The 23,841-nt window shown below is 42.6% G+C and overlaps 5 protein-coding genes across 7 annotated transcripts; 2 read left to right on the forward strand and 3 right to left on the reverse strand.

Annotated features, from left to right (window-relative positions):
* Positions 1-1,396: 1,396 nt before the first annotated feature.
* Positions 1,397-1,963, forward strand: LOC135680079 (protein S40-5-like). The gene has a single exon (XM_065194070.1). The coding sequence runs from the start codon at positions 1,397-1,399 to the stop codon at positions 1,961-1,963; it is 567 nt and encodes a 188-aa protein (XP_065050142.1).
* A 3,389-nt stretch (positions 1,964-5,352) lies between these two features.
* LOC103991025 (probable beta-1,3-galactosyltransferase 2) lies at positions 5,353-10,431 on the reverse strand. 2 transcript variants are annotated; one of them, XM_018828388.2, is made up of 11 exons: positions 10,242-10,431; positions 8,044-8,134; positions 7,827-7,891; positions 7,516-7,727; positions 7,359-7,422; positions 6,777-6,849; positions 6,554-6,674; positions 6,351-6,438; positions 6,151-6,276; positions 5,897-6,006; positions 5,353-5,826 (listed from the first exon to the last, which is right to left on the reverse strand). In XM_018828388.2, the coding sequence occupies exons 1-11, from the start codon at positions 10,325-10,327 to the stop codon at positions 5,678-5,680; spliced, it is 1,185 nt and encodes a 394-aa protein (XP_018683933.2). In that variant the 5' UTR covers positions 10,328-10,431; the 3' UTR covers positions 5,353-5,677. The 2 variants fall into 2 exon arrangements, with proteins under 2 accessions (XP_018683933.2, XP_009408655.2); XM_009410380.3 differs by lacking the exon at positions 10,242-10,431 and adding an exon at positions 8,939-9,430.
* An 889-nt stretch (positions 10,432-11,320) lies between these two features.
* On the reverse strand, positions 11,321-15,467 carry LOC135679797 (arogenate dehydratase 1-like). 2 transcript variants are annotated; one of them, XM_065193777.1, is made up of 8 exons: positions 15,085-15,467; positions 13,466-13,530; positions 13,272-13,364; positions 12,998-13,198; positions 12,840-12,920; positions 11,725-12,763; positions 11,553-11,643; positions 11,321-11,457 (listed from the first exon to the last, which is right to left on the reverse strand). In XM_065193777.1, exons 1-6 carry the CDS (start codon positions 15,392-15,394, stop codon positions 12,698-12,700), a joined length of 816 nt encoding a protein of 271 aa, XP_065049849.1. In that variant the 5' UTR covers positions 15,395-15,467; the 3' UTR covers positions 11,321-11,457; positions 11,553-11,643; positions 11,725-12,697. The 2 variants fall into 2 exon arrangements, 1 of the variants encoding a protein (XP_065049849.1); XR_010515334.1 differs by lacking the exons at positions 11,321-11,457; positions 11,553-11,643; positions 13,466-13,530 and having other exon boundaries at positions 12,698-12,763; positions 12,840-13,364; positions 15,085-15,216.
* Positions 15,468-16,760: 1,293 nt separating this feature from the next.
* LOC135678060 (transcription factor MYB97-like) lies at positions 16,761-19,174 on the forward strand. Its single transcript, XM_065190379.1, has 3 exons — positions 16,761-17,404; positions 17,511-18,225; positions 18,721-19,174. The coding sequence occupies exons 1-3, from the start codon at positions 17,090-17,092 to the stop codon at positions 18,987-18,989; spliced, it is 1,299 nt and encodes a 432-aa protein (XP_065046451.1). The 5' UTR covers positions 16,761-17,089; the 3' UTR covers positions 18,990-19,174.
* Positions 19,175-19,293: 119 nt separating this feature from the next.
* LOC135678059 (L-ascorbate oxidase homolog) lies at positions 19,294-22,957 on the reverse strand. Its single transcript, XM_065190378.1, has 7 exons — positions 22,579-22,957; positions 22,366-22,475; positions 21,353-21,623; positions 20,819-21,267; positions 20,309-20,674; positions 20,150-20,228; positions 19,294-19,768 (listed from the first exon to the last, which is right to left on the reverse strand). The coding sequence occupies exons 1-7, from the start codon at positions 22,717-22,719 to the stop codon at positions 19,556-19,558; spliced, it is 1,629 nt and encodes a 542-aa protein (XP_065046450.1). The 5' UTR covers positions 22,720-22,957; the 3' UTR covers positions 19,294-19,555.
* Positions 22,958-23,841: the final 884 nt, after the last annotated feature.

The following is a 23,841-nucleotide window of genomic DNA, read 5'->3' on the forward strand; positions in this document are numbered from 1 at the left end:
GGTGGGGCTCAGAACTTGACGGTATTCGGTGAGCGGGCCCCCTCTTTCAGGACCGGTGGCGTCGATGGACGTCCCCAAACATCGTGAGGGCTTGATGGGTTTGCAGATCCTTCATGTATCGGTCCAGCAACCAGACGCATGAGTCTCTGATGGAAACGAAGCGATCAGTGGGGTCCACGGCCTGCAACCAATGAGATGAGTTTTCCCTGTGTTCGATGGCTCCATCGAGACGAGGGAGCAGTCTGGTGTGCTTCGGTGGAATCCCTGAATGGTCGTAATCACCAAAAAGACTGTTACACTCCCTCGCAGCGACGGACACACTGTACACTATTCCTCCAATATATGGTAAAATTATTTCTCATACATACATATACATATATATATATATATATATATATTATTGTCCCTCTTTTCCGATGAAGAGAGACTCACTCTCTTTTTCCTCTTCCGGTTGGTGTCACCTGTATATAAAAATAATTGATGTCCTTCACCAACCCATGCACTTAACATGTTAATTTTGAGGAATAATTCTTTGACTACTATCTTATCTTTTTCATTAAAAAAACCAATTAGAGGTTTATCTTCTTAAGTCATCTAAATCAGAATGCAAGTTCATTGAAGTGGTCTCCTTTTCCTATAGGCCACATTGACGTAGACACATTAAAGTGGAGTAAGTTTGAGCCACCGATCCTTTCTCACATCCATCCTCGTCGCTCGCTGGGTATGTATTTTCGTTTTGGTGGAGTGTTTTGTTTACCCGAAGAAAGCCTCCTCCTTCCATCATCCTCAGCCATCCAATGTGCCGCGACAGCCGTCACTTTTTCTTGTCCCATCCAATACATTATATATATATATATATATATATATATATATATATATATATATATATATATATATATATATAATGTATCATGAATAAAACTATAGGCATATCCGCATAGAGTATTCCTATGATTCAGAAATTAACACTAAAATTGATAATAAAAGAAAAAGAGTCTCTGCTCCGCCTCCCAGGAATCTTCACTGTTTCACAACCTCCCATTACCATACAAAATTGTAGTCGATAGTAATGAACTGTTTTGATGGTTTATGATGATATGATACATGATTTTAGTTGGAATCCTTTGTGCAAGGAAACGGGAGCCTTTTGTCGCATTGCATCATGCATGCATGGGGTTAAACCCCGCTCCCACCAATCGCTCTTCCTACCCACGCCGTGTGGGCCCACACGTCTCAGCTATGACACGGTAGCAGCGGCGCGGGGCCCAGCGTCAAATGAGATACTGGACGAAATGAAACTAACCCCCAAATGAAACATACGGCGAAATGAAGCGCTTGCCCTATAAATACAAGAACCGCCCGCCCTCCCGCGATCGCTCTGTGTCAGCGTGTGATCATGGCCACGCGACGCAGGCACTGGGCGGAGCGGCTCCTCGCTGCGCCCGCCCGTTTCGGCGACCAAGGCCACGTGGCCTGCGCCGACGACCTCCCTGACCTCGCCGAAGCCGAGGTCTGGTCCTCCTTCCTCGCGCCCGCCCACGAGGCGGAGGACGCCGACGGCCGCAACGACCCGGATCACGCCAGCACCCGTCCCTGGGGGCACCGACAGGTGGGCGGCCTCTCCCTGGCCTTCGAGGGCGCGTACCGGGGGGCGGCGCCCTCCCAACGGCCGCAGGTGAGGCACCCGGCGTTGGCAGCGTCGGCGCCCGTGGACGTGCCGGCCTGGCCTCGGTCGCTTCGTGCCTGCTCGGGCGGGCCGGCCCCGGAGCGGGAGGGGGAGGGGGAGGGGGAGGGGGAGGGGGAGGACGCTGACGAGTGGCTGCCGCCGCACGAGTACGTGGCGAGGGCGCACGGGAGGAGCATGGCGACGTCGGTGCTGGAGGGCGCGGGGAGGACGCTAAAGGGCCGAGACATGAGCCGAGTTCGCGACGCGGTCTGGAGCCAGACGGGCTTCTTCGGTTGAAGGTCGTACCCACGGCGGCGCCCGAATCTTACAGGACTGTTTCCGTCCCTCTCCATGTAAAAGTAAAAAAAAAAAAAAAAGGAAAAGAAGATTCTTTGTGTGTGTGTGTGATTTGGCCGTGTAAAAATTGGGAAGCACTGCTTGTTTGGCAATGAGCTTGACGTTCAATAATCATGATAATAGTAGCAGGAGAGCACATGTTTGATGATTCGAGGACAATAACAGAGACAAAAGCGTGATCGGAAATGGGAGGAAGAGGCGTGGCAAAGTGGCACACTGCTACTGCCTCATTGGGTTACTACTGTGGGGGTGTGTGGACTTTGAGAAGGGGAGGTGGGAATAATTGAAGTGTTGGCAGCGAGGTATGGCGGACGTCGGGAGACAATAGTAATTGGTCGCATAGCTCATATTTCATGGGAAAAGGACCAGGTGGTGGTGGTGGTGGTGGTGGTGATGGTGGTGGCGGTCCCATTCCCATTTCAAAGGCGGCGACGTCACGTCTTGGCATCGAGCAACATGTGTAGGAGTGATGTTCTTGGAACTTGCCTCCCTCGATCCTCTTCTCCAGCAGCTCATTCATCCCCCCCCCCCCCCCCCCCCCTTTGGAACTTGCCTTCTCTTTTTGTCTATTCTCCTTTAATACTTCCCCTTTTATCTTTAATATTTCCACTTTTTATCTATTCCAAAATTTTGAAATAAATATTTTAAGATTAAAAATATTATTAACGATATCAGGTATCAACCCGAGCGAGGATAAACCTCCACTCTTTCATAAACTAATCTTTTAGAGTGTTAGGAAAGAATTTTGGTATTGAAACAGAATAATGAAGAGATTTGAAGAGAATAATATTTAGGTCATCTATAATGAAATTCTTTTAAGAGAGAGAGAAAAAAAAAAGTTTCCATGGATGATATTATGTCGAGCAATTTTAAATCTTGAGTTACCTTTAAAAGAAATCAGATGTTGAATGGACAAATATCTCTTAAATAGTAGGATAAGACTAAAATTAGATGGACTAAAAGAAGATAGAAACAATATATATTATCAAAGTTTAGTGATAGGAAAAGAGATTTGAAGAGGATATTGAAATCCCGGTGGATGATACTATTATGTCAAGCAATTTCAAACCTTGAGTTACCTTTTATAAAAAAATCAGATTTTGAACACACAAATATATATATATATATATATATATATCTTAAATGGTAGGATAAGACTAAAACTAGATGGATTAAAGATGAAAATAGAAACAATATATATTAACAAAGACTAAAACACTAATGAGTTATATAACCGTTGATAATAAGAATATCTCTCATAATTCTTCAATAAATAATCCTTCAATAATAAGAATGTCTCCGAATAAGAGCTACGAGGGATGATCTTTTGATAGTGGATGCTCAAGGCATATGACCGGAGATCCAACATACTTTTCAAATCTCACTAACCGAAACAACAATAATAAAGGAAATATCATTAGCATTGGAATTATTAGTAACAAATCAAATCTTTTGATCTAAGATATTTTGTTAGTAAATGGTTTAAAACATAACTTATTAAGTATTAGTCAATTATGTGATAAGTGATATCTAATGTGATAGAGAAATCACATAAAAACAAATCTAAGATCGCTTTAAGGCGCAATAATAGTTATACTATTGATCTTGACGGTTGTCATGACGAAACTTATTTTCTGGTTTTAAACAATGATGTATGACTTTGGCATAGAAGGCTAGGATATGTTATGTTAGTATGAAATCAATGACACAAATTGAAACTAAAGAACTTGTAAGAGAAATATATTTTTCTTAAAAAAGCTTATCGAGTTTTCAATAAGAGATCCTTAGTTATTGATGAATCTGTTTATGTTATTTTTTATATATTTTTTAAACTAAGAAAATAATTTTGATAAAAATTTTGGATTTGATAAATTGAATTAAAATAATAATTTTCCTCTCAAAGTAACTTCCATATATCTATTCCAAAGAAATCTTACCCAAAGAATAGAAGTATATAGATGTACATCATAAGAAGCTTATTATTGGAGATATATTGAAAGGTGTTCAAACTCATTCTTCGTTTAAAAATTTTTATGCAAATGCTTTTTTTTTTTTTTGTCTCAAATTGTATCTAAATGTATTGACGATGCTCTCCAAGATGACTCATGGGTTTTTAAAAGAATTAAATCAATTTGAAAGAAATAAGGTTTGAACGCTTGTTTCTAGACCTAGTGATCATCTTATGATTGATATTAAATGAGTTTTTAGGAATAAGCAAGATGAACAAGGTATCGTGGTTCGAAACAATTCTAGATTAGTGGCCCAAGGTTTCAACCAAGAAGAAGATATAGACTATGAAGAAATTTTCACTCTTATGGTAAGACTTGAAGTCATAAGGATATTCATTGCCTACGCATGTTTTAAAAAATTTAAGTTATTTTAAATATATGTGAAAAGTATTTTTCTCAGTGGTTTTATTTTCAAAGAAGCTTATATTAAATAACTACTTTGAAAGTGTTCTTTTTTCGAACCATGTTTATAAGTTATCTAAAGCTTTATATGGGTTGAAGTAAGCCCCTAAGACTTAGCATGGGAGGCTTAGTTCTTTTCCTATTCAAAATAATTTTTTGAAAGGTAAGATCGATACCATATTACTTATTAAATAATTTAAAAATAATTTTTTATCATTCAAATTTATGTTGATGATATTATTTTTTATTCTGACAATGAATATTTAATTATTTACCAAAAGTATGAGTCAAGAATTTGAAATGAGTTTAATGAGTGAATGGATATTTTTTTAATCAAACTAAGTATACTTTGAATCTACTAAAATGGTTTCACTTGGATAGTGCTAAGACCATTAACACACCAATGAGTATTTCTACTAAGAAATAGACAACGAAGAAAAATACTTTGATCAAAAGACTTATTTCAATAGACCTCGTGTCGGGGGATATAAAATCATATAATATTGATTATCCGATATATGATTATCTACTTATTATTCTTTCATCGGATCAATATGTATCACTCGTTAAAGTTATAGAATTCACAGCATAATATAGGTAAGCCTGTGACTTGTTTTGCACACGACAACCACGTTTGGTCCAGCAGAGCATAGTAACCATGAATACACAGTTATTATACATGAGAAGAATTTTATTTTGGGTTAGAGTGATGATCAGTATCATTTGTATTTTCTTGTGACTTGATTTTGACTATATTATTGTACACGTGGAACACATTTTAGTTTACTTTACTTTACTTTTGTATGTATTTATTATTAAAAAAATAATAGAAGATAAAGAATAATTATTGTAGAAGCTTTATCGAAGAAGAAGTGAAGAAGCTTCTATCAGTTATTCGGAAGAGGAAAAAAAACTGAGTGCAGAGAAGGCCATCTTTCATTTGATTTGTTGTCGACAACACACTTCCACCCACAGGTCAAATGAGCTACGTTTTACACCCATAATTTGCCATTGCATCCGCGACGATGTCTGCCATCCATCTCTGAGGAACTCAAAGCTGAAGATGGTTTTCTTTACATGCCCATCAAGCATATCTCTCTCTCTCTGTATACCCCTTACTGCTTTGAGGATCTTCTCTCATAACAAAAAAAATGCACTGCACATACGCACTACATCAATAAACATATGAATTGATACGACACATTTTTGCTGTCATGGGAGATCGGAAGGGATTCTGCTTATTTCAGAAGACTGCATCCCACACCATCTTTTCGCCTTCTCCGCATCGCCGATGAACCTCGTTGATCCTTTCAGCTGAATTGCAAATGCCACTGCAGGTCCAATCGAACGAGGCAACACAGATGTTGCCGGCCTGTGCTTTCCACTCGCAGTCTGCAAACAAAGTAGCGGCCATGATTGTGGACTCTATTCAAACAAAAAACGCTGGAATCAGTAGCTTTACCAGGTGGGGTGCCACAACATAATCTGCGGTCATCGATGTGTTCGACGTCTAGTCCGATGAACCATGATCCCAGTGAAACATCCTCATTTGCATACTTGTGAAGCACATGCCTGATTTCAAGAGAAGCAAAGTATAATTCAGCTTTCAGAGTAAAAGTAGACAGCAAAACAAGCAAGCAAGGAAGGAAGGTTGGTTCCGTGCATCATCATCATCATCATCCAGTAGAAGAAACGGATGTAAAAGATGTAGCTTACTGATTCATGGATATGTAAGCAGCCAAGTCGTTGGAAATTGCATATAGCTGACCGGTAGCATGTCGGAAATACTTATTTCCATCTTCTCCAAACTTCCAATACTCGGGCTCGTGATATCTCACCCCCCTGTCCGGTAACAACAGTTTGAGATCAAGACTAGCGCTAAAACATACATATTATCCAGTAAAACAAATGCTTACTTTTGAGCTAGGACTGGACCAGATTTCATACATCCAATATACACCCGAGGCTTCGACCGGTGCTTAGCAAGAGTCATTCCAAGAGTTGCTACGTGATGTTCAAAAGTAGATGATGATGATGATGATGATGATTCGATCCAAAACCTCATATTGCTGAACAAAAGACATAATATGTAGGCAATAAGAACAATCGCTTAACGTACCAATATTTACATGAACATCATCATCTACTTTGATGTAGAAATCTGCATCCCACATAGAGACAGCAGTTGCAAAATAACTTTTTGTTTTCGCTGATAACTCGAGATAGCCTTCGATGTGATCCTGAAAACATTTATTTGTAAACATCAGATCAAGATTACATACATACAACAAAGAAAACACATATTGTGCTAAGAAAATTAGAAAGAGTAAACCCGAACCAACCAGCCTCATCAAGTCCCCGTGCTTTCTATGTTCGGCTTCGATTGCCTTGTCCAAAATTCCACCAGATGTAGCGCTGTGAGAGTATCCCAAGGCAGTTTAGTTTCAGTGTGAACTTTTCTTTTTGATGCTATACTATACTATACTATACTATACTATACTATACTATAGTATAGAACACCTTATCAGAGAATGTCTTCGAAAACCAAATAGAGTTGTAATACTCTCTTAAATTCCTTATTTGTAACATTGTCATTTCTCTTCACTTTGATCGCCCGGTAGTAACATTTGCGACCTAATAATGTTTAAAGATGTAGAGGTAAAATTTGTTGTCTGCCATATATCAAGAAGATCTCTAATTCTCCTGAAAGATTCTACAGCTTTGCCTAGAAGGAAATTAAGTTTATATGCAATAGTCATGTGCAAAATCTAGAAAATGCACACAATCTTTATCTCACTTCATTGCTTGATAAACTTGCATATGTACAACACACACATGCTCACTAAACAGTCTAACACTGAAAGAGTAAAAAAGGAAAGAATCTACAAGAATTGTTTTGCAATGATAGTACCGCAGTTACGCACCTGTGACCAATGACAAAGCGAATGATGATCCCTCTCTCTTCCTCCAATTTCTTTCTTTTTTCGCCTATTAATTTTAATTTAGAAATAATTTGATCGATCATCAGATCCAAGAAATTTATCATTCGACAAGAAGCAAATGTATGTAAAACGATGAAACCTTGAGGCATCCAAGTAGCACGAACTGAATCTCTTCTCCTACGACTGCTGAATGCAGTATTAATTCCTACAACCATCAGATATTTTCTTCGACCAGTGGCCTCGGCAGCTTTCAGAGTCTCCGACAATGGAGCACCATTGAGTATCGACTCCTGTGTAGCTCTAGCAGCTGCTAATTCCATTTCTAAGTCTGATATTGTCTTATCCAGTGTCCTGCATAAAAAAGGTTTTTATCACCGAGCAGATTAGAGGTTATCGATCGAAACTCATCCAGAATTCTTCTGATTGCACCAAAACAATGCCCAGACTCACTGTATAACTTCCTGTGCATTTGAAACTCCGTCGAGGATATCTTTTGGCTCTGGTTTTTCATTAATCTGATACAAAAAAAAAGAAGAAGAAATGGAACACAACATCTTTCCTCGTACAAATGAATGCAACAAATTTGTGCCTAACCAAATTGTCAGTGCTAAAAATTAAATTGAAATGATAAATGAAGGAAAGTTGCGTGTAAGGTTAATGCACTCACTATTCTCGGATTACAGTCGTTGGCAACAAGATTCAGTTTATCTTCTGTTCCTGATGTCCTGATGATGTCCTTCGCTTCAGGCATCTTCCAACTGTCAGTCACCATTGTTCAGTATCACAATCGAAGCACCAAGTTAATTGTCTAAAATGATCGAAGTTGGTACCAAACCAAATGATCGTACTCAAAACTACAAGTTTTTCAAAGGAAAGCATGCGATGATGCTATCTATCGACTAATGAGACCAAAGAGTAGAGTTATCTTCTACATCAACATATTTTAATCAGGTAGGTTCATTGAAAAATCCAAAGCACAACAAAAGGACTGGAACTTGGTGATGCACAGAATATGATTGATGTTGAGAAATACTACAACTTAAACCGCTGTATATATAATAGTAATAGTAATAGTAATAAACATATAAATGGAAGAAAATCTGTTCAGTATCATTCAGTATCTAACAAAGAAAAAACATAAAATTACCCTACTTTGCAGAAGCTAAGACATGATACTCTGCAATTTTCTTTTGAATGCTTGGCCTCGTATTCTTCTTCATCTCATCCATCCTTACAGAACTGATATAAAAAACTTATAATGATGTCAAAAAATTCATTTTAGCAACTTTCTGTACCACCATATTTTCCAGCAGTCCCTCATCTCCTCCTACAACGATCGACAGAACCGAATTTTCTAATCTGCTTTGATGTATGAATCTAATCGAGATTGAATACTAATTGGACCTAGTGCAGCACGATACAGACTCGATCCGGCTTTTACAACGAAAATATGAAATTATAAGGATTCATGAAATAAAGGAATTTAAAGGTCACAACAAGGAATACAGAATTCAGGAAACAAAGGGCTCCGAGTGAAGCAACTAAACAGAGGAAATCGGCACCTGTTAGCGAAGAGCAGACCAGCACAAAAGCTTCCAAGGCAAAGCAAAAAGGTCCATTTTTTGGGCACCTTTCCCCTTGCCCACAACTCTCCTCCCCCACCACTTCCTCTCTTGAAACTCATGGCTGCTCTCCTCTTCTTCTCCCCTGTTTATTGCGCTGCTAAATCCCTCCGATCACCACCGCCCATCTCGAATTACGATAAAGATGCCACCTTTCTCAGCGGACGATGCATATGAACGAAACACAAGGAATCGGGGAAATCACTACAGCCAACGGACGCCTTCGGCAGGGGAGGCGATCGAATTTGCTTCACAAGGGAAACAAGAGATAAAAAATTGGCTCTTTATCAGCAGAGTCTCTTCCTCTCTACTCTCAGTCTGTTTCTCTTAGTGGTGCACCGTCGGGGAAGGAAAAGAGACGCACCAACCGAAGAGGTGAGGGGAAAAGAGAAAATAGGAAGAAGGAATAACCTGATGAGATTGCTATTCAGTGGATTGCTTTTGGAATAACTGGTGCAGATTGGCCTAATTGTCCCCCAGGTGGGGCGGAGATCATCCGGGTGACGCAAAGGAAGAGAGGGTCATGAGGGTCACATGGAGAAAAAAGTAAGATCATGTGAATTCTAGGATGTTTACATGCGATGACCTTTTGGGGTCAACCATTTTGCTTCACATTTCCTACACCTGAAGTAATCGTTGTGCAGAATTAATGAAGCATGAATTGCTGATTCAGGCAAACATATGCATGTCTAGTTCTTCACTTTTGTTCTTCTTCTTCTTCTTCATCTGCATGTGGAGTAAACTACATACAGCAAGTGCAACAGCAAAGGCAGATGTTTTCTTGGAAGCAACAGCAATGATGCGTGCCTAAAGCATCCATCAGATATAACTTCTTTTACTCCATGACAGTTAAAAAGTGTTCTTTCTAAGGAATACATCAGCAAAGAAGGACAGAGAAAGTGTTCAAACATAGAAACCTTAATGCTTCTTGTTCAACAAGTGGTTGAAACCAAGTGTTGAATAGCAAAGTTGCCTCCATTTCTAATGATGCAAGACCAACTGAGCACCAGCCGACATGGTCCTGGCAATGCCCTTCGACCACATGGCAGTTACCCCATCAACATCATTCACCAGCCAACAGGGATTCATCATGTGATATGGAAGGGCAAAATAATATTGCCAACGAGAACACAAAGACCATGTTTCCGATGATGACCTCTCAACCACCTCACCCATGAAGAAGAAGAAGAAGAAGAAGAAGAAGAAGAAGAAGAAGAAGAACCAGCCTTTCTTCCATTCTCACCATGAACCGGCGATCAGAGGAACAAAAGACCTTCCGAGTTTGATGAAACAAACGAATCTGATTTGCTCTTCCAGGGCGCAGTGCATGAAGCTGTGGATGCCGATCCCAAGGAGGTCAACATTGATAGATAGACTTTGCACAGTAGTTTCTCTTCTTTTTCTGTGTGCTCGGGCTCGCGACGAGTTAGTTATCTGCTTGCCTTGGAAACTACTTTCAAGCCATAGCTGAGTGTGTCTGAGAGAGAGAGAGAGAGAGAGAGAGAGGACCTGCGCCTCCACGTGCGTGGGAGGGGAGAGAGGCACCACATGGGGTGTCTTCGTCCTTATCTCTTGCGTCCTCTCTGCTTTTTGGTTGCTGTGAGACTTCCATGGCCTCTGTTATTTTAGTTGCCACCTTCTAAGCTGTCTCCACCTAAAAATGTTAGATCTGATTGAGAATCTTGTGGCGTATGAGTTGGAACAAGTTGTCCGGAGGATCTAGTCGTCATTTTAGCTGTAAAAGAAAATATGTATTCCAAAGTATGAACTGTTCTTGATCCAAGAATTTTCTTTCTTTTTGTGTATATATGTGAAATGAATATTTTTTCTGGTACATTTAGCCGTGGAGGATTTACATGCAAACACAAAAACAAAACAGGTAACTGATTCCCATTCATGGAGAAGTATTAAATAGGCAATCCAGTTAGCGGATCAGATAATTAATTATTAGATAGAGATCTTCAAATCAGTCTGATGAATGATAGCAGCACAACAGAGTCTCTCTCTCTCTCTCTGAACAGTTTCTGAGTGCTAATAATGCATTTGAAGTGAAATTTTTCTTGGTTTGGTGATGCACAGCGGGTTGCCTCTCTCTATCCGAAGTGGATAGAGAGTAAGCAACGTATCAAAGTTTATAGTTGAAAAATAATGACTCAACATGAGCACGATGAACAGAGCAAGTAACGTATCAAAGTTTGGAAGTCCTACTTCAACGAGTTATTATTGCACTTCCACTCTCTATCCGAAGAACACAAACATTTTGGTTTTGGTTGACACTGACGAATGTAAAGCTAAAATACGTACGTAAGCCCCGAGATGTTCTAATAACCCCCCCCCCCTCTCTTTCTCTCTCTCTCTCTCTCTCTCTCTCTCTATGACCATAGTCGAAGGAATAGCATTGCGTCTGCTGAGTCATCAACAACCCTAAGAGGGCGACTCCTTTGGGGCCTGCTCTCGATCTACAGTCCATCAACAAAAAAAAAATATATTATTTTGATGAAATGATATGGTTGCTAAGCTAAAGGCTGAACACTTAAAAACTTTATTTAGATACCTTTGTGAATTTTATCTTCCCCAGAGAAAGAAGTCCCAGTGCTTTGAATAATACTCCAAGGACCTTCTTCAAGAGTGAATACTATGCTAGTCTGAAACAATTAGTGACAATAATCCCTTTACATTTCTTGATAGAACTGAGTCCAAAGAAAAGTAGCATGTCAGTTTAATACCTTAAAGGCTCTATCGATCCTTGGAATTATAGGTTCCCGAGCAAGGACAAGAAATCTCAAAACATTTTTGGGGACATCCTGTCATTAATAGATGATAACATCTGAATACATAGTATTGAAAAGAGGTAGAAAAAAGAACTAAAATTCTAAACTTCCACCAAAGTACAAAAACTACAAAGATACAACGACAAAAGCTGGAACATACAATGCATGTCAAAAAGAGAAATATGTTGGACAAGTAGTGTGCCTTGATATGAATGCGCACACCATCTTCCTCAAAATTTGTACACCATTCAATATGCCTGAAGGACTTACCAAGGAATATAACCATGTCAGATGAACCAAATTAAGCTATGAGATTCCTTCCTATTCAGTCAGTTACCACGATATCTTAGTTATGTATTTTGGCAAACTACAGAAAATATTTCATCAAATATTAGAATAAATATGTTCTAGTTTTCACCAATATGGCAGTAATTTTTACTAAAAACATTCATTGCACATTTTAATCAATGTAAACAATGTCTCGGTGCAGAACTATTTATAATTTGATTAGCCACCATGTTTTCTGACTCATGAGAATCCTGTCGAAAATGGAAGCCATTACTAACTGGGAGCAGTTGTTTGATAGAAAAGACATTAAACAAATCAAGCAGGGCAAATAACATAACAGATATTGTTAATGCATTTAATAATGGTATCTGATGATTTACTAAGGGCATGCAGCTCCAGTGACAATGGAACTCAAAATGGGAAAAAAAAAAAAAAAGTTCACTATGTTCCCAATCTCACAATCAAACACAAGGATAAAAAAGAATTCATGTGATAATGATATAATTAAGATATTAAAAAATCTATTCTGACTACAACCGCATTGCAATTTAGAGAAAATCATCCTTCACATGAAAACAAGATCTACCACACCAACAGTGATAGGAGAAAGTTCATTGCCTGCATAGTTTCCTCGAGCACATTATGCCCATAGATATCTGCAGCCCGGGCACTTGCAATTGCTCCTGCATCCCTTAAACCCTATCAACTGTGGAAAAGGCTCTGAAAGGTCAAAGATCGACTTTTAAGGCTTGCAAGGAAGATATGCAAATTTTGTGAACTACCTGAGTGGCACCAGCAGAGTCATCGACACTTTCTCGAACAACAGCCAACGTGCTCGATGCAATCTCACATTGGCCAAGTGCCTGAAGGTGAACTTACTGATAAAAAATCAAAAGAATAAAATGTCCATAATTAGATGGATACAGAAATGTGAATCGACCTGTGGGTGGCTTAAAACACGCCTCAACTGCTGCTTGTGCACGCCTGGCAGAGCTACAAGACGGTGGTTAATGGACAACTGCACCTCACCCACAAGGCACAAATTATGGCAGAGAAGCAAGTCATAATTCTGATGATAGCTTCCGTCCATTGAATTCTCAATTGGCAGAACTGCTTTATCAACTAATGAAAGTACAACTGCCTGTAAATGCTCAAAAATCATATGCTTTGGTGTTTAGGCTGATTTGGCTCAACTAAGATGATATCTCATTGACCTTGAATGCAACCTCAAACTGTTCACATGGAACAGCTTCACCCTGTGGGTATGCTTTCAGGACAGAGTCCTCACTGAAGACACCAGGTGAACCCTATTCAGAAAAACAAAAAGAAATAAATTTTGTGCATGATCATAGCAGCCGTAATCCTCAGAATGAAAACAGAATATAATTGTATATCCAAAGGGGTATACCTGATATCCTACACGTACTTTAGATCCATGCTCAGAAACAGAGAGATCAGTTAATGACAATGGTTCTGCATATTGAAAAGCTATCGTTTACTACCAAGAATACACTGCCATAAATTTAGACCATATTAAAGCTCATATGACATTTTATCCAGGTTAGAGGGTGAGCTCTGGCACCATGGTGAGGTTGCTCCAATCTAAATGTCAGGGGTTTAAGTCACCAAAACAATCTCTTTGCACTCATGGGTGATATGACATTGTCACAAAAGCGAGCTAATTGTGGCATTTTCATCTCCGTCAAACTCCACTTAAAATTCTGTCTTGTGTGGCACCTTTACTGGCACGCAGAGATTGCTTGGAAATTTAACCTACGTCGCCCGTCATGCCTTCATATAGCTTTTTCCTTTTAAGAGACCAAACATCCATCATGCAATGTTTTCTTTTCCTCTTTCCTTCTCTGTGCATGTAGTTGCAGGTAGTGGTGCAAGAATTACATTTGAATAACAGCTAGCTAATCCAAGATCAAAGACATTCTCATCATCTCATGCCCGCCCAATGCTCAGGTCACCATGAAACTAGATCCTGGATACTAATCTTGTTGACTCTCTTCAGAATGTGAGATTTCCAAAAAAAAGAGCACTTATGAGACTTTTTCTAGTTAGGGAAGGCATGTATATATCTATTGTTACTATTACTTCTTCATAGTTCTACTTATAAATCTAGTCATTATATATACTTAAAGGAAACATAAACAGCACTTGCAGAATCCATATTAAGTGTTTGTAGGATCATTAATTCCTTTGTTAAGAGCAAAAGACCATCTCATATGACCATGAACTGATTCCCCTACCTCTTACTAACTTGCTCATTAATGCCAAAAGGTCAAATAGAAGTGGCACTATGTTTATAACATGTATCTCACTAACGTCAAGGCTATTCTTATGAGTTGTCTTTACTCCTCCACAAGTTTTTATGTCCACGAATGGAGGAGATCTTATGACAAAGAAAGACAATATAAAGAATAAAATCTCTCATCTTTGTTCGACAAATTAGAGATAAAAGCGTTTCATTCTGTGTTATCCAGTTACTACACGAAAACTGTTTCCTAGAGATATTCTAAGACTATAAAAAACAAAACCCATAGCCCTACCTATCCTCCACAAGTCGATTCAAGAGAAAAACAAAAGAAATCAAGTTCATGTATTACAGTGGTAGAATATTGCAAAATGACTAATCTGAATTTACCGACAGCTGAATTCATGCATGAAAGGTTGCGCTTTTTTCCCCTAATTCTTTCAGATACAGGGAAAGACAACGGTGCAATATAAAATCAAAACTTTGTATCGGTACAAGAGATCAATCCAAGTTCTTATAAGTATCTAATCAGATCATTAATACTCCGCTCCAGAAAAATTACATGGCTCGCCAAAAATTGTAACCTTTGAACATATTAAACTAGCCAATGAAAAATTAATTAGTAATCACAACGACATATAATTCATGACTAAAGCAATACAGTGATTGCGGAAACCAACACAAAGAAAGAAGTATAACACCGTAACGGAGCAGATACACAAGGAAAAGGGTCATTTTTCCAGCTGAACAAAGAATGAAGAACCTACCAGGAAGCGAGCTCGAATTCCGACCCGACTTCCTCGATTCCTCCACCGCCCGGTCCGCCGACAACTGCAAAGGCGCCGCCGGCGACAAGTTCTCATCTTCCACGGGCTTCACACGGACAACGACAGAACCCAATCTCCCACCCCTCACCCCTTCCCGCCTCCAATCCGGAGTGGCCATAGCCGGAAGAGCTCTCGACGGCACATGTGGCGGCGGCGGGAGCCGGCATGACCAGCCGACGCCGGCCCCAGGGACGTGGAAGCCATGTCCGGCTCCTTCAACTTGGAAACCTCGGAGCCCAGAACAGCGCATTATCGATCCAATAGGATGAAGAAAGAAAGGCGGGACCTTTTTCTCGGCGGCGGACCGTAGTTATCAAGAGAGGTGGGTGGGGAGGGAGGGGAGCAGAGGGAAGAAACAAGAGCGCAATAAAAATTGCGTCTTGACGAGGGACGGAAGTGCTCCGTAGGCTAGTAGTGCTGGAGTCTCCGCTCCGAGGCCACGCTGGGTTTCGTGGTGGTTACGTACGTGGCATACCAAAACAGTGTGACGAGTTCTATCGTGACCATCTAATGAAATAATGACCATTACGATGGTTACAACGGCCGTTATAATCACTATGTTATAAATGCCTTGTATTATTATTATTATTATTATTATTATTATTATTATTATTGTTATTATTATTCGAATAGGATTATTATTATTATATTTTTATTTTTAAAAATTTTATGATAATTAATTATCAAAAATAGATATTTTTTATATTGAAAAGGGGACACATCACCATATATCAACAAGATTAAGCTTAAGAACCGGAGGGCGGCGGCGGCGGCGGAAGTCGGTGAGGGAGCCGTATGTTCTCGGAAGAAAGCATAAAGTTCCATGGAAGCGCCTCCAAAGTCGCAAATAATCGCCCATGCAATTCTATGTTCTTCCACGTATGCCTCGACATATTCTAAATACGGAGGGATGCTCACGAAGCGTGTCCAATGTTAGAGAAGAGAAGCGGCTCTCTCTAATGATGGTTACGGTGGATAACATCGATCACGTCGTACGAGGTAATTTTTAGAGACATTGCGATAATGTAGGGAGTTCCAACATCATCTGTCAGCGTATCGGGACGCTTCATCATGAAATGAAAGGAATCGATCGAGGAGAAGAAGAAGAAGAGTGGCAGCAGCTCCTTCCGAAGGTTACGGTCGATGCCGATCGTCGATAGTATCCTCGTAGTATGTATGATCTCTAAGAGACGGACAGAGAGAGACAGAACGGTGGCGGTGTCCTCGAAGAGGGGAAAGGGAGGATGCAAAGGAAGGCGTGTCATCTGGCAGCGGCGAGGCGGCGGCGGAGGCGGAGGCGGAGCACCACGTGTGAGGCCACCCGGGCGTACGCACACCGATCTCCTTGCCCAACCTTTCCCTCCTTATTAATCCCCTAATTAAACTAATATGTTAATGCCACAACTCCAGTCTTTTTCCATTGGCCATAAAAATCTATCCCTTTTTTTGCTTTTTTTGGCACTTGCAAGTCTCTTACCCCCTAACCCCTGCACAATTGTATCGACTGAGGGCCCACACACTCTCGCTCCCCTGGGCCCCACCACCACCCTCCCCAGTCCCCCCCCACCTCCTCCCTTTTTCCTTTTCCCAATTCCTTCTCCTTTTAATCTCGCCACCTCCTCGACGCGTTCCATCTCACCCCGCGCGCCACCACCCTGACCTCTCTGATCGCCGACCCGCGACAAGGATCGGAGATCAGCAGGCCATATATTTCGATTGTGCGAACCACCACATTGATCGAGAAGCTCCACGAGGAGATTTCTTTTTGCCCACGAGTTCCAATTCTTGGCCTGCAAAGAGATCCTACAGTTCCCATCCATACAAAGCTTTGCTTCTCCTTTCGCTTTTTTAGCTTTGTTTATTATATTTGATTTTCCGTATGTAAACAAGTACGAGGCCGAGGTTGACAGAGTACAGAGAGAATTAAGCGGGGGAATAAGAAGCCATGAAGGGCGAAGAAGAAGATGGAGGAGGGAAGAAGGCGGGGGGAGCAGGAGGAAGAGGAGCGCTGAAGAAAGGGCCGTGGACGCCCGCGGAGGACGCTATCCTGATGGAGCACGTGCGGCGGCACGGGGAGGGGAACTGGAACTCGGTGCAGCGGCACAGCGGCCTGGCTCGCTGCGGCAAGAGCTGCCGACTCCGCTGGGCCAACCATCTCCGCCCTAACCTCAAGAAGGGCTCCTTCTCCCCCGAAGAGGAGCTCCTCATCCTCCGCCTCCACTCCCAGCTCGGCAACAAATGGGCGCGCATGGCTGCCCACGTACTGCTCTTCCGATACTACGCCCTTCCTCTCTGTTCTCCTGTCTGTCCTTCACCTGCATGAACTTGATCTCTTTCTCTCTCTTTCTTTTCTTCCATCCCGTCAGCTCCCCGGGAGGACCGACAACGAGATCAAGAACTACTGGAACACCCGTCTCAAGCGCCGGCAGCGAGCCGGCCTGCCCATCTACCCGCCGGAGCTACAAGATGGCGTCGGATTCGACCACTACCAGCTGAAGCATGAGGCTCCGACGTCGCTCTGGACGCCGCCGCCGCTGCCTTCTCCGTCGTTTGCAGCAGAACACAAAGCTCAGCTCCCCTCTCTTTGGCCAGTTCCATTGCTGAATCACGACAGTTTTCGTCCTCCGTCAGGGATCACTCTGTCCCCTCTCCGGCGGAATGAGTTCCATGGTCACCTCGGCTTTAAATTCCCGCCCTCGCCGCCGCCTAATCCGACTTCTCTGTTTCCGAAGCAACAGCTTAGGCTGGGGCATTCTCAAGCGACTCCGCCACAGCTGCTGTCGCCCCTGCCATGGCCCCCTCAGGGGAAAATGGAGCTCTCTTCATGCCAACTGTTCCCGGATCTCGTCGGAGGCGGCGACGACCCCACCGGCCGCGAGCTTCTGGAGGCGTTGCTGCAGGACGAGCGTGTCACCCAGGATATAAACATAGGGGAGCTCTTGGCGCTGCCGACTATCGATGAGCAAGGCGCGTTATGGGAACAAATCTTTGGCGACGGCGAAGGCCAAGGGGTCGATGAGACTTCTCAAGGCTACTTTCTGGGATCAGCCACTAAACTGGAGGGTTTGCACTGTGACATGGGTGAGTTCCATCGAAGTAATCTCCCTGTTTCTGTTGCATGTGGTTGCCGGCAGTGAAAGAAAATAGTTGATGGAGACGGAAGCCGTCTAAGTTCTAATGTTTTCATCATATCTCCTCACTTGGTTTAATCAACACGATCTATGCATGTCGTGGTAATCGCAGTGCAAGAAAATGAAACTCGAAGAGTAATGCTTCGACTTGTCTCTCGTCGTGATGCCTTTTTCTTCTAACCTCGTTTATGAAGTCTTCCTCATGCAATCTGTATTTGTTTCCGCCAATCAAAGCATATCTCGCCATGCTTGCCTGATTTTTGTTCTTCATTTTATATCTACTCTTCCTCCATCTCGAACACTGATTTCAAAAAGCTAAAACAGGATTCGAATTTTACTTTGCATTTTCTCTGTAATTTCTGCTCTTCTCTTTGGTTTGCTTATTACCTATTAGGCTGTTCAAACTCAAAATCTTTATGTTACTAATCACTAGCCCTTTTAGCAGGAAACAAGATAAAGAGTGAACTTCCGGGCGATGCCATTCCGGTGGAAGACGATACACCCGGAGTCCTTAACATCCCGGAGCCCATGGTGTCAAAAATCCCTGGCTGGTGCAATATCGACGCCGCAGAGATCTCCAATGGGCAGTCGGCAGCGACGGTGAGCGACGGAACGGACATACAACGGTTGGCTTCATCCCTCTCCGACGCCCCCGCAGAGTATGACCGGAGTATCAGTTCATGGCCGTGGAACAACTTGCCAAGAATATGTTGAAGACCTTACGAGCATCTTCGTTCGTAGTGAGGTTGCTTGAAGCTGTTGTATGGGTTTCCGGGGAACTGGGTTTCGAGACCTGTAACTAAATGCTCTGGACTCTCATACTGTGTATGAACTTGTATCAAGTGGCTGGCTATGTCGGAGAGCAAGTGATGTTTCTACGGTTCTTTTCTTTCACTGTACTCTGTTAACTCTCAGGTTGTAATCACCATGTTATGATTAGAAGGGATCTTCATTCTTGGGTAGGTATGATCAAGGAAAAATTGCTCATTTACAGCAATTTTATTGAATCTCAAGCACATAAAAAGAGGTAGCATAGCTCTCTTTTATTGAATCTCGAGCCACCTATCGACGATCACATTGGATTTCACCGAAGCAGCTGAACATAGCGTTTTAAATCATAAATGGGAGTTATACAAAGGTAAGCAGCGATTGCAATTTGGACGGAGCAACACGAATGCTGCAAAATGTATCAGCAACATGGAGAAAACAGAGCTTGTTCTGGATCTCATTCCTAGCAAGGCCTATGGGTCACCCCCTCGTGACGATGACAATAACTGAGATCACAGCGGCCTGGTCCGGCGGCCGGATGCTCGGCCGCAGAGAAGGGCGTTCCTCGGAATTGGGTTCTCATCCCTCCATGAGTTAGCAGGGGAATACACACGGAGATACAACTGCTGGCCCAAGTATTGACGAGCCCAGTTCTCTGATCTCACGTTCCACATTCCTACGTTGTCCAAAGGCATGTAAATGGCAGACCAAGACTTGGGGTAGACCTGAAAGCAATCAAAAGCAGCAGCAGCAACGTGAGAGAGATGTGCTTTACTGTGTCATCTGTTGCAAATAACAAAGCTCTAGTGAGACAGATTTAGCCAGCCGTTAGCTATGCTTCTCAGGCAAGGGAGGTCAGGTTACTATTGCTCGCTGGGATAGATTCACAGATCATACTATCGGTTATGGTTATTAGATGTTTACACTGCTCTTGATGGATCTTAGAGGAAGCAGTGGAGTAGGATACAAGAAAAGATAAGACAGTGAACCAATCATGCCCTCTTCCACCACCTAAAAAGCCTTTGATAATTAATGGATTGCCTCCTGCCTTGTATGATTCAGTGGAGAGAAAGCAAACGAGCGAGAGTGGGAGATGAGACACGCACCTGAACAGTGCAACGAGCAACAGCATCTCTCAGATTGTAGCTTTTCCTGCTCGCTGCTGACCATTGTCCTCCATCCATTCTGTAATTGTTGGCATTAATTAATTAGATGGAGGAAAAGAATCGCAAGGGCAAAGCTTCTTTTGATGCACATTCTCGTACCCGACGATCCAGAAGGAGTATCCGTCGATATGCCATGACTGCATGGTGTTCTCGTAGTTCTCGAAGACGATCTCGACGTAGTCTCGGAAATTAGCCGCCATGACCGACGTCTGGAGGTATCCGCCTCCGAAGGTCGGGTTGTCGGAAATGCTCCCAAGCGAAAACACTCCAGGGATCTTGTAGAAATCGGCCACCTTCAGCGGCGTATCAGCTGGGATGAAGGAGACGCTGTTGACAGCGTATCGCTGCTTGCCATTGATGAACGGCGCAGAGCTCGCGAGCCTAATCGTCCTCGTCGTGTTGACGAGACCGTAGTGGTACGAACCTTGCGGATTCGGCCTCGGCCCGCTGGCCGTCAGATTCCAACTGCGTTCCGCAATCAAAAAAAAAAATATATATATATATATATATATATATATATATATATATATATATATATATATATATATGCAGATACATTAATTTTGCAGTAGCAACCAATCATGTGAGGGTGATGAGCAAGGACAATACCGAATCGATCTCGCCTGATTGAGAGACCAGTCGATCTGAATGGTCGGTCCTCCTGGTGGCGGACCAGCAGTTGTTCCGCCGGAGTTGCTGTAGCGAAGGATGGCCGTGGTGCTGAGCACTTTGCTGGTGAATCGAGTGGAGGCCACGATGTAGTAGTCCATTGCGGGCTGATCCGCTGTGACCAGAACCGAGCAGGACTGGCCGAGATGAAGATCCAGCGAGGAATAGGTGTTCTGTAGAGTGTGGGAACCTTCGACCTCCACCAATTTCATGGCGTGGCCTTGAATTCTTATGTTCAACGATGCCGTCAATCCAACATTCGATATCCGAAACCGATACGTTCGGCCTTGTTGAACGGTGAAGGTGTTCCCGTTCCATCCGCGACCATTGATCAGAACCCCATCCGGGAAAGGGAGATCTCTGCCGCTGTCTAATACGTATTTAAGGGTCTACAAACAAGAAAGATGGCATGGTTAGTAGTGCTACCACAAGAGCATGCCGCAATGAAACACTGTTTGCAGTTCGAGTGCTTACACTGTGGTTGGCCTTGAACCAATCGCCAATTAACAGGGTGAAATCTCCGGCAGGAGGAGGGAATGGCACGGGGATCAACGGCCGGCTGAGGACTCTGATGCCACCGAATCCACCGGCGGCCTTGTGGAATGCAAGGGAGGGGAAGTAGAAGTAGCTACCGATCTGGTCCTTGAACTGCATGACATACGTGAAGTTCCTCCCGGGTGGGATGGGGCAGTTGGTGCCGTAAACACCATCCTGCCATGAGCTCTTCCTCTGCTGTATCCCGTTCCTGAGAAGAAGAAAGAGTTCATGGATAAATGCCTGTCGAGCGAAGCATCAGAGCACGCATGATGCGTGCATTTCATCTTTCTCAAGAGAAGAGGCTAAAGCTTTCGATCCACCTAATAAAACCTCTCTCTCTCTCTCTCTCTCTCTCTCTCTCTCTCTCACATTCCTCCTATCAGAAAACCTTTCTTCAACTTACAATGACCTGTTTTTACTATTTGTAACGTTCACAGATCACCACCCCCTCGGGTACTAATTTTTACCAGCCATGGATGATGATGATGCCATTCTCTCTTCTCCACCGACGAGGTTTTCAACCAGATCAGTGAGACCAACGTAGAGCCAACCAAAAGAAACGAATGAATCATGATCGAACATCAAACCTCATGCTGCATGAAACGCAATTAATTGATTTCACCAAAATTACTCTAGCAAGGAAATATGACCGTAACCCAACCGCCTCACCACCCTGCGCTGCGCCATCAAAGCCCACCTACCGTTTGCCTTTTTACTGCGATAAATCTTAGGTTTAATTTTTCCTCGTAAATCGCCTCAACTTTTTTTCCCATGACACCGTTAATTTACTACAAAAAGAGTTGAGATGTGAATTCCTTTTAGGGATGTCGGCGTGATTGCAGCACGAAATGTAGGAGACGAACACAAAAGAAATCCATGCTAACAGAGGAGGGAGGGAGGGCATGGCAAAGGGAGAAGAAGGAAGCGAAGCTAGGGAGAGCAGTAGTGACCAGGAGATGAGGAATGGTTCAGGCAAGCTGTTGAACACATTGACGATGACATTGTCGTTGGTGACAGCTTCGATCTGCGGCCCTGGGAACTGTCCGTTGATCAGAATTCCCTGCGCCATGGTTCCCACCACAGACAGAGATCAGTATGAGACCGGATCAAAAACCACAAGGAGGCCAAGGAAAACAAAAGCTAAAGAATCGGAGAAGAGTGACCTGTTGCTTGACACCCATGGGCCAGATGTCTCCATAGGTGATGTTCCAAGTGAAGAACCTGTACGGGCTATCCCCAAGAACACCAGAAGCAGCAACATGTAGAAAGAAGAACAAAGTAATCAAGGAGGTAGCCCTTCCCATTCTCAAGACTTGTTGGCTCCTAAGAATGGGATCCTTCAACGCTGGCTTAAGTGGCAGTAGGAAAAAGTGGGGGGAGAAACCCTGGAGGCAAAAAAGAGAAAGGCAGCAAGAGAAACGGAGATCTATCTATGGCCACATTACAGAAGTGGGAGACAGACTAAAAGAGCAGTAGAGAGGATACTCAATGTGCACTTGCACTTGTAGTAGTAGTAGTAGTAGTAGCAGTAGAGTGGTTTGTGTCTCCTTTTGTAAAGTGCTTGAAGAGAGAGAGAGAGAGAGAGAGAGAGAGAGAGAGAGAGAGAGAGAGAATCACTGGAACTAGAACAAAAAACAAAAGCTCTCGCACATAAAATAGTATGTATGGTAAGGAAGTCTTATCATACAAATATAATTTCTCCATACATTGGTTTGTGTTATCGGGCAAAGATTCTTCAATTAACAGATGTATTGGCCCATGCCATCCTCTCAACAAAAACCTATGCACATACCTAAGGCAGTTAACAATAATTTGTGAGATCCAAGTTTGAGACATTTTGCTACTACTCTACATATAATCCCGGTTGAGGATTTTGGTGGATGTGCCAAAAAATATTTTGTTTGACGTCAAACATGAGTCCAGTAAATTCTCATCGACAGTATGATTTGACTGCTCTCGGAGTTGAAAGCTACCCATCTCAGTCAAAATTCAAAGAGATAATAATACCTTTACAAATTGACGTAGGGATGCTCGATAAGCTGTCTGCATTGTGAAGTCCCCCTTCTTCCTCAATGAATAAATACTTCATGTGTACGCTCCTGCCCGAGCTGCGATGGACAGTGAGTCGCACCAAGTTCACATCTTAAGCTCGGTGTTGGATTCCCTCCGATAGTGATCAATCGATAGATGTTTGCAGCATTGCTCCAAACACCCACAATGAAAAATGACTCGTGTGTTGCTGCTATGACCAGAAAGAAGAAGAAGAAGAAGAAAAAGAAGAAGAAGAAGAAGAAGAAGAAGAAGAAGAGCAGAGCATGTGCAGGGTGGGTCTCTGTCCGCATCAAGTGAATTGATGTGCTGCTGCTTCACCAGATCTACAAGCTTGCATGCATGTGCGGATGACAGAGATGGCAACAACAGAACTG

The sequence above is a fragment of the Musa acuminata genome, chromosome BXJ1-7, assembly GCF_036884655.1.
Source record: "Musa acuminata AAA Group cultivar baxijiao chromosome BXJ1-7, Cavendish_Baxijiao_AAA, whole genome shotgun sequence".
In the NCBI taxonomy this organism is placed as follows: Eukaryota; Viridiplantae; Streptophyta; class Magnoliopsida; order Zingiberales; family Musaceae; genus Musa; species Musa acuminata.

Coding starts and splice junctions, on each gene's coding strand:
- LOC135679797 (XM_065193777.1), bottom strand. CDS start 15,394: ATGCGCTGTTCTGGGCTCCGAGGTTTCCAAGTTGAAGGAGCCGGACAT. Junction 13,365..13,465: donor AAGTACGTGTAGGATATCAG/GTATACCCCTTT, acceptor TTTTCTGAATAG/GGTTCACCTGGTGTCTTCAG. Junction 13,199..13,271: donor AGTTTGAGGTTGCATTCAAG/GTCAATGAGATA, acceptor GAGCATTTACAG/GCAGTTGTACTTTCATTAGT.
- LOC103991025 (XM_009410380.3), bottom strand. CDS start 9,060: ATGAGTTTCAAGAGAGGAAGTGGTGGGGGAGGAGAGTTGTGGGCAAGG. Junction 7,423..7,515: donor TGCTACTTGGATGCCTCAAG/GTTTCATCGTTT, acceptor TAAAATTAATAG/GCGAAAAAAGAAAGAAATTG. Junction 6,675..6,776: donor ACGGGGACTTGATGAGGCTG/GTTGGTTCGGGT, acceptor AAATGTTTTCAG/GATCACATCGAAGGCTATCT.
- LOC135678059 (XM_065190378.1), bottom strand. CDS start 22,719: ATGGGAAGGGCTACCTCCTTGATTACTTTGTTCTTCTTTCTACATGTT. Junction 21,624..22,365: donor GAACCATTCCTCATCTCCTG/GTCACTACTGCT, acceptor TCTTCTTCTCAG/GAACGGGATACAGCAGAGGA. Junction 20,229..20,308: donor TACTCCTTCTGGATCGTCGG/GTACGAGAATGT, acceptor CAACAATTACAG/AATGGATGGAGGACAATGGT.
- LOC135678060 (XM_065190379.1), top strand. CDS start 17,090: ATGAAGGGCGAAGAAGAAGATGGAGGAGGGAAGAAGGCGGGGGGAGCA. Junction 17,405..17,510: donor GGGCGCGCATGGCTGCCCAC/GTACTGCTCTTC, acceptor CCATCCCGTCAG/CTCCCCGGGAGGACCGACAA. Junction 18,226..18,720: donor GGGTTTGCACTGTGACATGG/GTGAGTTCCATC, acceptor CCCTTTTAGCAG/GAAACAAGATAAAGAGTGAA.
- LOC135680079 (XM_065194070.1), top strand. CDS start 1,397: ATGGCCACGCGACGCAGGCACTGGGCGGAGCGGCTCCTCGCTGCGCCC.